Here is a 14,041-nt window from a genome sequence, read left to right as displayed (position 1 = left end):
AGGTTCCTTTCCACTTCCGCGCTGCACTGGGCAGGAGACACCAACCCGCCTCTGCGCTGCTACGGGCAAGCTGTTTCTATACAATCTCCGAGCTGCACTGGGCTGGAAGTGCTACCTACCTTTGCGATGCTACAGGCAAGAGGCTCCTTTCCGTTTCCGCCCTGCACTGGACAGGAGATACTACTCACCTCTGCGCTGCTACGGGCAAGAGGTTCCTTATTAATCTCCTCGCTGCTTTGGGTAGGAAATTCCTAATCAATAATCCTCAAGACTTCCGCGCTGCTCTGGTCCGACTCATAGAGAAAGGGCTATCATTAGAGACATTATTCATTTGTAACTCAGTGTACGTAAGTTTGTATAAAAACTTTAATAATGAAAAGGTGAAGGACAGACCTGTGTATCGCTTCTCTGCCATACATTACAATAGAAACTTAAAACACTACATCCAAAATGATGGTCTTCGTTGTATAACTGCATTATATTATGCAACGGCAACTAGTAAAACAACTAAAAGTTGTTTTTTTTCTTTAACGTCCTTATACAACACCGAGAAACTTACAAAGGACAGGACCTACTGTTAACCTGAGCTCCGAGCCACGACTGGGACTTGAACCCGATACAGGTGACTGGTGTACAATACCATCATTCAAGATCGATCCTCAGAATATAGGCCGTTCCCCACTGCACCATCTCGCTTCCAACAAAAATTGGTGCAATGGGAAACCACGTCACCTGTCCTGGCTTAAATAAAAACACTTTGGAGTGCTGGTAATTTTTTCTGTTTTAGGTGAACATGTTCTTTCTTTTCAGTAAAGTTCTGTACCATGCGCACCCATAATTTTTTGTTAAAAGGGTCCAAAGTTTGGGAAGAGGAACGTGTAATACTGCAAGAACAACATCTATGTAGTATTGTTCTACACCTGAAAAGACCATAAGTAATTGTTCGATACTGCCACTTATATTCTTAGAAAAAAAAAATATTAGAACTAGTTACTTTCTATAAGAAAAGAAAGAATACAGATGAAGTGTAAAATCAAATCTTTATGTTAAATCAATTTTATTCCTGCTAAACAAGTATTGTGTTATTAAGAAAGTATACAAATTTATGTTGAGTTACTGAATTTTGCGGAGGTCCGGAACCAGTGAACCCTCCGCGTGGATGCGTTCCTGTTCTGCACCAAGATTTATTCAAATTACTTTCGTTCGTGTTTACTATTGGAATAATTCTAATGTAATGTGTTTCATGTGTGTTTCTCTCAATTTTCAACTTAAGTTTTGTTTGTTTTTCTTAAACATCAATATAGGGTGGCCCAAAAGTAGATGTACTGTCCCGTACTGATCAGCTCACTGTATTTTATATCATTTCTTATTGTTATCAAACAGGTAGACCCAATTTATTACTTGTTCTTAATGTATTTTTACTTATAACTTAAGCCCGGAACAGTCGAAGCAAGTAAATCCATAAACTAGAATGTTATAATTGATCAATGCAGGGGTGTATACCTACTTTTGGGCCACCCTATATTATGTTTCTAAAGAACTAACTCTGTGGCCTATTGAACTCGGAGGTTCAATGTTGCGTTCACAAAAGCTCTCCACTGATTTCTATCCTTAGCCAACTGGACCCAGTGTTTACTTTCAATTCCTCTTTCTGCGAGATTCATCTTGATATTGTCCTCCCCCTCTAAAGACCTATATCTTCCTAATGGTCGTTTTCCGATTGGACTTTCAGTTAAGACTTTGAAAGCGTTTCTACTTTCTTCCGTTCTGGCTACATGATCTGCTCGCCTTAGCCTCCTAGATTGGATGACCCTAACAATGCTTGGTAAACGGTATAAATTATGCAGTTCCTTGTTATGAAGTTTCCGCCATTCCCCATTCCCGTTCCTCTTGGGTCCGAATATTCGTTTCAGGAGCTTGTTCTCAAATACTTTCAGTCTGCGTTCTTATATTATGTTTCTTATAAAGTAAACATTTTAGGACCTGATGCTTATAAGTCTGCATTATATCTACAATGCCTTACCCTTATCTTGTGCTGTCACACTAACGTATTTGTTTTTACATTTATGTAAGTATGTTAGTCCATGTTTTTATTTATTTATTTATTTTCTTTTGAGTGCCAAGATGGTCTTGAGTTGTTTCCAAAAGTAAACAATATCTGACAGCAAGAATCAACTGACATGTCTTGCACAACTGCGAATAGTGAATAGAAAATGAAATGAAAATGAAATTTTTGAGTTTTACGTCCCACGATTATGCCGGTTAGGCTAAAGGAGACGGTGATTATGAAAAATGAATGGAATGGTGGAATGAAGAAAGTGGGAGGAAACGGAAGAACCCCAAGGAAACCCCCACACACGGTGTTTGTCCACAAGAAAGTTCACTTGGGGGGAGGAGGGTTTGAACCCGGGGCCCTATGCACCAGAGGTGAACGCTCTACCACTGAGCCACCGCAGCCCGAATAGGAATAGAGACCTATATTTAAGCAGACAGTGGTCATATTGTACACATGATTTAAATATCATCCTGCAGTATTTCTGTGTTTTAACTCTTCAAATATGTAACGTGTTATTTATATGAGTAATAAGGTATGCACTAAAAATAGTACAAAACAAATACAAGAAAAAAATTACATATATGTAAACAATGTAAAATTTAAGTTGGATGAATACATATTACCTAAGTTAATTGTGGTTAGTAACTTCTCAGTTGAGACTAATTTTGACGAATTTTTGAATATAGTTACAGAGCTTGAACACGTAATTTCATTACGCCTGCCAACGAATAATTTTAATGAAATTATGAACATAGTTACAGAGTTTGAACATTTAATTTCATTACGCCTACCAACAAAAGAACAAATGTACTCAACCACGGGAAAGATCTTACGTTGAGGAGTGCGTGAAACTCACTCACGTTGCAATGAACTGGAATATCAAGTTACACTAATACCACAGGAATAGTGGAGATTGCTAAAATATTCAATATACTTTGTTGACCGAGAATTCTGTAGCAGAATCAGAAGTATATGAGGTTTGTTCTTTCTTAACTAGATGAATAGCAATCTCATTGCATAGACGTCAAACAAAACTTACATCAAATAAAAATCTGAATAGGTATAGAGTAAAAACACCGTATCTCAAATTCTAATTAATACTTCGTATTGAAAAAAAGGTTGTCAGATCTTCGGATGCACCCCAGGTTTGAAATACATTCTACGTCTACATCTGTGCGCTTAAATATTAAACCAAATGAGAATGCTCCAAGAGCATTGCCAGAACGAACTTGAAAAGAATGGAGAGATGGAGCGGGAAGAATAACTGTCATGTTCCTAGATTAAAAGTAAATCTTTTTATCCGCACCTTCTTCTCTTTCTCGCAAAAATTAGTAAAATATCATCTCTATATGACTTACAGTTCTCGAGATATGGCTGCTTAAATATCTAGAAATTCGAACTTTTTGGGACAATATCTGGGGAACGGCGGCCAGTTGGCCAGTAGACAGTTAATCAGTGGTCACCGGTTACTATTTGGTATTACAATGTTCACCATTTTCTTAGGTATTGATCAATACCAATATGATCTCTGTGTGACTTAAGGTTCCCGAGATTTGGCTCCTTAAATCTCCCGTAGTCGGAACTATATTTTGGCCAATATTACGGGACCGGTAAGTCATAGAGAGATGATATTGGTGTTAATCATGCCTAATAGAACGTTAAACATTTTCGTACTCATGGCCACTGGCCAAACAGTTGTCAGTTGGACAGTGGGCCACCGGTTACTATTTCGTACCAAAATATTTACCATAGTCTTATGTATTGATCAACATCAATATCATCTCTCTACAACTTATGGTTCCTGAGCCATGGCTCGTTAAATATCTAGAAATTGGCAATATTTTTGGCCAATATCACGGGAACGGTAAGTCATAGAGAGATGATATTGGTGTTAATCAATCCCTAAGAGGATGGTAAACATTTTGGTGCCGATATTAATTGGTGGCCACTGGCCACTGGCCAAACCAGAGGCCAGTTGGGCAGTGGCCACCGGTTACTATTTGGTACAAAAATATTTACCATCCTTTCAGATATTGATCAACACCAATATGATCTCTGTATGACTTACGGTTCCCGAGATATGGTTCCTTAAATCTCTGGAAATCGGCCATTTTTTGGCCAATATCTTGGGAACAGTAAGAGTGACGCGAAAAATGTAATCACTTTCTCTGATAATTTTTGATGCCCTATCGAATGCAGGGTTCAAAATTGAAAAAAAATCGCAAATAACAGACAGACAGACAGATAGACAGACACACAGACATAGAGAATTCAATAACAAACTTTTTAAGTACGTTGAATATGCACTATTAATTATCTATGGCATTTGTGCCTTATAACATATACTGTGCTCCATTCTTGTTAGTTATGCATTGTTTTTTTTAATTATTATTAGAACAAAAGGCTAAGTTTGCATTGTTTTCATTATTGTGCCTTATTATCGCGCAGCAACAACTCTGTTTTCATTTTACAGACTTGATAAAAGTGATGCGAAACTAAAATTAGTTTCGATGGAAATAAACTGTACAATATGTTTTGAAGCCTATAATGTTAACACAAAGAGAGGATAATGATAGTTGTTGTGAATCATAAAATGTGTTTTTCAAGAAAGCAAGTGCACCAAACCTGTTCAAAATAATTCAGTACGGTATATTCCCGGTATACAAGTCAGTAACATAACGATTGTTTAGTGCAACAAAAACTTTATGATTAGACGATAGGAACAGAATGTCAACATCTGGAAAAATAGAATTCTTCAGCGGCGAACAACTTCGAAAAAATATGAACAAGGTTGGTGAATATAATCTGAAATTTATTTTAATTTAGTTCTGTTCAGTGTACGTTTGGTTAGTAGTGTTAGTGATTATAAGAAGTAACCAGTGGCGGATCTAGAAAGTAAAAACACGGGGGAGGGGGCAGACAGAAGCCAGACTATGATAAGAATATGATGAGCTTACTCTATACTTCCATATATATATATATATATATATATATATATATATATATATATATATATAGGGTGTGTCAAAAGTTCCCCTTTACAACAAAATATAAGAGGATATAAGAGGAAAAAACATCTCCAAATATGATGTTTTCAATCTAAAGTGAAGGAATTTTTTAAAATCTGACGAGCCGTTTGGGCTGTACAGTCTTTATGCGTCCAATGTTAAATGAAAATGCGACGTTGCCATTTATCTGGACCCACAACATAAGTAAGTGAAGTTACTGTTTGAAATGGGGGCTTTCCATCGACATGTTAGTGTAAAAGACAGTAACTTCATTACTGTTTGAAATGGGGGCTTGCCATCGACATGTTAGTGTAAAAGACAGTAACTTCATTCACCTATGTTGTGGGTCCAGGTGAAGCTCATCCGATTAAAAAAAAAAAAAAATCCTTCACTTTAGATTGAAAACATCATATTTGGAGACAGTTTCTCCTGTTACATTTTGTTGTAATAATAGTGTTACCCTATGTGAAGGGACTTCTGAGACACCCTGTATAACAGCTTCATTATATTTATCACTCAAAAAACTGGGGGCGTAGGCCGCTACTGGAAGTAACGGTAGTAATAACATGCAGAAGAAATCTTCGATTTCAAATTTCTATCCTTAATCATATACATGCTATTGGTCTCCAGGCTTCCCATCAGTTCAATATGTGAGCCCTACATTGAAATGCAAAACATTTACGTGTTTTGAATTATTGTAGCGCAGAACTTTAAATAGAATTACAAGTGTATGAGGGAACTAGCAGCACCTTCTCCTTAATTGTGCAATTATATAAAAGAAGACCAACTTACCAGTAAAATTGACAATGAATTCATCCACCATAAATTGCGGTTCGTAATCATTAACGTTTCTAACATAAACAGTTAAGTCTAAATCCGAAGACAATGGGGTTGGGACTCCCAAATCATGGGCTTCTACACGAATCTAGAGAAAAGTAAACAGAAAGAAAAAGTTAAGACATTAACTAGTATCAAACAGTCACAACACAATTCTTACCAAATAACTTTTGCTTGAATGCTTAAATGGTCCCAGGAAAATGATATGAAATTAAATACAATTAAAATATGGTACGAGGGTAAATCAAAATCCGCAATGTAACTATAACTTTTCTTACATTGTTATACTGACTTCTGTTCTCATTTATTTTATGCTGATGCGGTCATGCTGTGAAAGTTTGATCCTAGCACCTCCATTTGTCTTCCTTTTGTTGCAGATAGATCTTAGCTGTTTCACTAGAAGTTTGTACCAAAGAGGAACAATGAGTGGTGATTTTTTTTGGGGGGGGGGGTCGGAAGATGTATCAGGGGCGCAAGCTATCAAAGACTTTCGGCACAATACGGGAACAACGTCTTGCCGAAACAGAGTGTCTACGAATGGATTGAAAAGTTCAAAAATGGTCGCACAAGTGCTATACAGCTATAACTTTTACTTGCTATACTGCTATTACTTTTACTATTAAAATAACTACTTCATCTGTGAAGAATGTGGAAGGGTGTAATAGTGAATAATCTGTGAAGAATGTGGAAGAGTGTAATAGTGAATAATCTGTGAAAATGTGGAAGCGTTAAATAGTGAGTAATCTGTGGAGAATGTGGTATAGCAAATAGTCTGTGAAGAGTGTGAGACTACTGTCAATAGTCTGTGATGGGCATGAGGATGGCCGGCTTTGGCATGAGTCAGGAGTTAGTTCGTGTGAGCAAGAATGAAGTTGGAGTATGCCAGTGGGCTTGTTAGAAGTAATGTGAAGAATATTATTTAGTAGCATGGGGATACAAATTAGTAAAGTACTTTTGAAGTTTGTGTGCATGTACCCTTGTCCGTAAATAAAGAGTGCCTTAGTTTGGAAGTAATTATTTTAATAGTAAAAGTAATAGCGGTATAGCAAGTAAAAGTTATAGCTGTATAGCAACAAGTACTATGCACGAGGAAAGAGCTGGATAACCATCTACGGTCACAAATGATAACAATATTGAGCATGCACGTGACATGGTTCTGTTAGACAGTCGAGTGACTATTAATGAAGTGGTACATCGTCTAGAGATTAGACATGGTTCCTGATACGCCTTCCAACCACAACGATCACTGCTCGTTGTTCCTCTTTGGTGCAGATTTCTAATGGAGCGGCCATTATCTATCTGCAACAAAAGGAAGACAAATGGAGGAATTAGGATCAAACTTTCATAGCGTGACCACAACAGCATAACAATAAAATAAACGAGAACAGAGGTCAGTATAATCAATGTAAAAAAAAAAAAAGTTATAGCTACAATGCGGATAATTTTTCACTTACCCTCATACAAAGTTTGAATTTGTTTTATTTTTTACCTCTAAGCACAGGGATCATTATTACATCTCAATAAGAAAATTATTTTCCTCTATATAATATATAACATCACACATCCGAAATATATAAATAATAATAATTTCTGCATATTATTTTACCTCGTACAGTTTTTGTCTTTCTCTGTCCAAATGCTGCTTCAATTGAATAACTCCGGTTATTTCGTCAATTGTGAAAGTCCGCCAATGACCCATGGGATCCTGCTTGAGACGATAGCGTACGGCGCCATTTGAGCCAATGTCGTCATCAATTGCTTCTACTTCGATAACTGTTGTGCCAATTGTAGCATTCTGAAAAACAAATAAGAACAGCAAAAGAAGTTTTAATTGTTCGTAAATAATGAAAACACACCTGCAGTCTCATTGAACATGGGTTTCGTCAATTTGTGATTCAGTTTCCGATAATCAGCATGATTTAATATTTATGGAAAGAATTACCTACATCGGTGAAAATAGATTTCTGATTGATTTTTGTTATTGCAGAATGAAATTTCAGTAATTTGAAAAGCCGTGCATCTTAGCATTTCGAGACCGACAATCGAAATAAAGAAATAAAATTGCGTCTAAAAAAAAATTATCAAAAACAAAATGTACATAGAAAGAACTTTGATAAAACTGAAACTTGTACTTAAATAAATGCATAAGACACAAGGATGTTCAATTTTTCTCTTGAAAACAAGGCACTGTCAACCACAAACTAATATAAACAGACATTACACTGGATATTAAAAAGTTTATATTCAAAGTAAATTGAAGTTAAGCTTCATGCATTACCTACTATTATTATCCATTAAATTATTTTCAAAACAAATGCTATTAGATATCGGTACGTTACTTTCAATCTGAATCCAATTTACAATAATTTTGATTTACCTACTTTGAGAAAACTGTTAATCTGCTAGAAAATTTAAACCGTATATGAACTCAAATTGATTAAAGAAAAATATTAGGAATCAGATATAAATGTTTATAAATGTTTCATAATGTTTATAAATGTTTCATATTCTTTATAAATGTTCATAATGTTTATAAATTAAAGTATAAATATACACTAATGAAAGGAGGAAACTTTTTTTTTTTTTTCACCAGATCCTCTGTCGGTGCGAATTCTGTAACACACAAAGAGTGAAAAAGTGACTGGCTGGACCGGAATTAGAATCTAGGAACTACGTCACCCAGTTAGCGCATCGGCACGGTGTGCTGAAGGTCCTGGGTTCGAGTTCCGGTCCAGTCAGTCACTTTTATTACTCTTTGTGTGTCATAAATTATACACGCTTTAAAGACACTTGCATAAGAAATGCAATACTAATTAATGTGAGTGATCTACTTAAATATCATGTTTCGCACAATTACGTGTAATGGTCACTTATGTCTCCAGAGCCATCTGACTATTCTTTTGTTGAACTAGGTTACTCAATCATATTTCTTCTTTGTTGCTCTAAAATATCTACAGGTTAGTGTAAAATATTTAATAGTAAGTGAATATTGCAAACATCTGAACATGTTTGATTATACGTATTTCGAGAAGTATTATGTACTCATATATTCTGTCAGATAGGTAGATATAAATACAAATTCCACTAACTCACAGAACATTAACCGGATTTCATATATATATATATATACACTGCTCCACAAAACTTAAGCAACTCGAAGAAAGTGGCAGGAAATAAGATGACACGATCACTTCACCAAGTATAGTGAACAAACGGACAGTCCAGATTCACAATGCAGCACAAGCGAAGACGAACAATACAGTTAGGATGTACAGAGTGACCAAAAAGTTTAGCACAACGATACCTCAACAGGTGAAGCTGGATTGTGCGAGGGCATAGGTAGTCAATATGGCGTGTGACCACCACGAACAGCTATACAGACACGACATCTGGCCTCCATGCTGCAAATCAGAGTGTTGATCAAGTCTTGCGGCAGATGGCGCCACTCCTCGAGAAGAGCTGTTTGCAGGTCAGGGAGAGTGCGTGCTGGTGGACTGCGCTGCGCTATTCGCCGCCCAAGAGCATCCCACACATGCTCGATGGGATTCAACTCCGGCGAATATGCAGGCCATGCAATACGCGTAATGTCTTCGCTCTCCAGATACTCGGATACAAGATGTGCACGGTGTGGGCGGGCATTGTTATCCATGAACAGGAAGTCTGGGGCAAATGCACCGCGGAAATTGCGCACACGTGTATTGAGAATTTCATCCCAGTACCGTTCTGTTGTTAAAGTGCCATGTTGCACAATATGGAGGTCCGTTTTCCCATCCAGCATAATTCCGCCCCACACCATAATGGAACCATCGCCATAGGACGGCCGTTCAGCAATGAAGTTTGGATGATAGCGTGTTCCTGGCTCTCTCCACACTAAAGTCCGACCAGAATCTGACGACAGGCAGAATCCCACTCATCGGCGAACATGACATGCGCCCACTGGTGTTCCCCCATGCAACATGTTCCTGACACCATGTGTAACGCGCACGTTTGTGCTCCAGTTTCAATGGCACACACAGCACATGCCTTCTTGCACACAGTCCTGCTCTATTGAGCCGCCGACGAACAGTTTCACGACTCACGCGTTGTTCTGTAGCCTGAAACAACTCATTGGCCAGTTGAGAGTATGAAGCTTGACGGTTACGTTTGGCAGAAATTGTGATAAATCGGTCCTCGACGGCCGACGTTTTCTTCGGACGGCTTCTTCAATGACGTCTACAAACTTCACCTACATTTTGGAAGCGACTCCACAGCCTCGAAACAACACTTTTGTTCACATTAAATTCCTGCGCCACTTCAACTTGCTATCGGCCTAATTCCAACCGCCCAATTATTCGCCCGCCGTCAAAGTCACTCAAATGTCGTCTACCTGCCATTGCAAGGTGTGTACTCCACACAAGAACTACTAACTCAATGCTTGGAGCCTCGGACTCTACTGGGCTGTGGTGTACGCCTCATGGCATAAGTTGTTCACCGCGCTTGCAACGGTGCTACTTATGCGATAGAGTGGGTGCTCGCCTTGCCTGAGTGTCTCTGTGTATGTGCATGCCACTAAGCAGTGTTGAATGGGCTCCACACGTCACTTATACCACGTTCTCTCGGGTTGCTTAAGTTTTGTGGAGCAGTGTATATATATATATATATATATATATATATATATATATTGATTGATTGATTGATTGATTGATTAAAATTGAATCATGGTATGCTGTAAAAGTTATTACCGAAATATTTACGTACGAAATATGAACATAAACTTAGTCCTCTCGTCTTTGAAAAATATATCCGAACAAACTTTCACCCTACCAAACAACTGTCGTTTCGAAATTTCTCAGACAGAAATCGATTACGCAAAATTGTAGGGTTGTTAATGAAATATACACGTGTTCAGAAAATATTGAGGAATTATTAGAGCCGTTTTCGAAAAACTCATCCGAGGAAAATATAACCTTATCAATAAAGAATACTTTCTGCATTTTTTTCCGGGAGAAACGAATCAATATATCATTAATAAATACCTTAATCATCATACTAAATGATTATTATATACGTATTTATTTACGATACAATATATGAATACAATTCTTAGATCCGTTTTCGAGAAAATAGCTTTTAAGCTTTGATCACTAAAAGTAAAAGAAATTAAAAAGGCACTTGTTTTAGGCGTAAAAAGAAATAAAAATTTTAGAAATGATCCAGAAAAATGAATCAAAGGATTGCGATCTTGGGCAATAATTAGTTTTTGGATCAGGGGCCACAAAATTTTTGAACGGCCCCTAAATCGAGTTTTCGTATTTTCTATGTAATAAGCACATCATACTGAGTTCGAGTTCGGCTACACTGTATGTAGTTCTCCAGATATAAAGCCTACAAGAAATTTTTTGTGTGAAATATATTGGATCTTTTGGTACGAAAAGTATTTTCCTTCTACAAAAAGGAATTTTACAAAAACAAAACCTTATTTGATCTCAATAACAGTATTGTTTCTAGATGCTGAACACACAGATAAGCTTGTGGACATATAAGCTGACGAAACATGAAAATTCGTTAAAGTCTCGAATTTGATACTTCAAAATTTCTTTCATTCCTATGGTTTGTCGAAAGTTGAAAAAGGAAAAAAAAAGCAAGTAAGAAAGAAAGAAAGAAAGAAAAAGTATTCTGAGGATTTGCAGACATCATAACTAAAAAGAAAACATGATTGGACTTTACCTCTGGTATCCTGATAGTGAAATTCTGCGGTGGGCTAATGAATCTTGGAGGATTATCATTAAAATCTGTTACACAAATAGAAACATCCATGGTTGCTGAATTCGGCGGAGATCCCAAATCCTGTGCTTGAATTTTCAGAGTATAATTTCCATACAGTCCTTTCAACGGTCTTACAGTAATTATTCTTGCGCTGGTATAATCCATGTTGTCCAATTTGAAAAGACCTGTGAAACAAGAAGTAAATACACAAAATATATCATCTTTGTAAACTATGCGTGGCTATTGAGACAATTGTGTGTAGATGTCTTGTCTTGTGTATTATTATTATTATTATTATTATTATTATTATTATTATTATTATTATTATTATTATTATTATTATTATTAGTATTAGTATTAGTAGTAGTAGTAGTACTAGTAGTAGTAGTAGTAGTAATAGTAGTACAAATGTTGGGATTCAGACATTGAACGTGATTCAGTGAAAATAATAATTTCTATTTATTTGAAATTATAAATTCTATATTATCATTGAGGTCCCTCGTAAGCTTCGCGTGGGAGACCCGGGTTCAATTCCCGGCGGGAGCTCATGTGGTTCGGATTCCACGTTAATCAGTAGGTCCACGTATCATATAGTCTCGCTGCTGAAAGGGACGTTAAACTCAAAATTAACTCAACTCTAAATTCTCTCTCAACTCAACTCTTATATTGAAGTCACATTTTAATTTTCATTTCTTTCAGTTTACTAATAGTTCAATTACATTTCAAACATGAAATCATTTCTATTTTATGTTGACTTCTTCTACATGTGTATTTCTTAATTAATAAAATAACATATTTCCTTTATCCGCATTCCTTTCATCACCTTATTTGTGGTCAATCTACGTAGTTTGCACTTTCGTTATACACGTTGAACATCATTGAAATGGAAGTGAATAACCTATGGGACGCCGAACAAAACCAACTGGAGAGGTGAGTGAAGAGGGAGTCGAAACTTGATATTGGAACGACGAAGATGTAGTCACGCCGAAATACAAACTCGACATTAGAAGTCTGAATCTTTCTCTAGCCTATAGAGAGCACTAGCATCAATTACGCGCTTCGCTCGGTTAAATTAAGAAAAAATAGTAATATGTTGCATTAGTCAGTCACTTTTTACTATTACTAAAGCGCTCTTTGATATCGGTCATTTTCGATGATTTTTATATATCCCCCTCCCCTCCCCATTTTACGGGACACGACATCGGAAGTATCATTGTTCATCTCAGCGACCTCGACAACTATGAATTCGACACTGATACTGGTCATTTCGATTGTTTTTATATACATATATATATCCCCTCTCGTCTCCCCTTCCTCCAAGTTGCGGGGCAGAATTTGGATTTAAACGGCATCAGAAGTGTCACTGTTCATCTCATAGACCCCGAAAATTATGGATTCGAAACTAATACCGGTCATTTTCGATAATTTTAAATGTCTTTCCCCTGGCCCACCTTTACATTACACCGTCAAAGTGATATGGGAAAATCCATCTCAGGTTCAAATTCCATCTAGGTTGTAAATTTGATCAAAATCGGTCCGATGGTTCAAGAGCTATTAAGTTTTATTTATTTTTATATATATCCCGCTATCCTCCTCCCCTAAGTTCTACCGTCAAACTGAAATGATAAAAAAAAAAAAAAATCTCAGGTCTGAACCTCATCTATGTTAATAATTTGATCGAGATTGACCGTTTGGTTCAAGAGTTATTAAGTTTTATTGATTTTAACTTCCCATCCCCCTCCCCTACGTTCTATCGTCAAAATGAACAGATAAATAACATTCCAGGCCCGAACCTCATCTATGTTGAAAAGTTGATCGAGATCGGTCGGGTGGTTCAAAAGAGATGAAGTCACAAATACAGCATTTTATTTTTTATTTTTTACACACACACACACACACACACACACACACACACACATATATATATATATATATATATATATATATATATATATATATATATATATATGCTTCTCCCTACGTTACACTATCAAAGTTAAAAGACAAAAAAATATCCCAGACCCGAACGTTATCTATGTTGAAAATTTGATCGAGATCGGTTGGGTGGTTCAAGAGTTAAGTTTTATTTATTTTTATATATAAATATTCCCTTCCCCTCCCCTTTCCTAGCTTTTAGCGCCAAAGTAAAAATATTTTTAAAAAATTCCAGGCCCGAACCTCATCTATGTTGAAAATTTGATCGAGATCGGTCGGGTGGTTCAAGAGTTATTAAGTTTTATTTATTTTTGTAGGTCTCTCCCTTCCCTCCCCCTTCCCTAAGTTCTACCGTAAAGTGATATGATTAAAACCACCCCAGGTCCTAACCTCATCTATGTTGAAAATTTGGTTAAGATCAGCCGGGTGAATCCCAGGTCCAAACCTCATCTATTTTGAA

The 14,041-nt window shown here is 36.7% G+C and overlaps 1 protein-coding gene across 2 annotated transcripts in view; it reads right to left on the bottom strand.

Annotated features, from left to right (window-relative positions):
* The window catches only part of Cad88C (cadherin 88C), a 331,106-nt gene that overhangs the window by 19,883 nt on the left and 297,182 nt on the right, over positions 1 to 14,041 (bottom strand). For both annotated transcript variants that reach the window (XM_081729422.1, XM_081729423.1), the window contains 3 exons: positions 11,608 to 11,831; positions 7,508 to 7,696; positions 5,857 to 5,989 (listed from right to left, as the gene is read on the bottom strand). In XM_081729422.1, coding sequence (XP_081585548.1) covers positions 5,857 to 5,989; positions 7,508 to 7,696; positions 11,608 to 11,831 — 546 coding nt within the window. The remainder of the gene's footprint in view (positions 1 to 5,856; positions 5,990 to 7,507; positions 7,697 to 11,607; positions 11,832 to 14,041) is intronic.

This window comes from Thermobia domestica, chromosome 10 (genome assembly GCF_964235325.1).
Source record: "Thermobia domestica chromosome 10, izTheDome1.hap1.1, whole genome shotgun sequence".
Lineage (NCBI taxonomy): Eukaryota > Metazoa > Arthropoda > Insecta > Zygentoma > Lepismatidae > Thermobia > Thermobia domestica.
The sequence above is the reverse complement of the archived record's forward strand: the minus strand, read 5'-3'. Positions and strand labels throughout refer to the sequence as shown.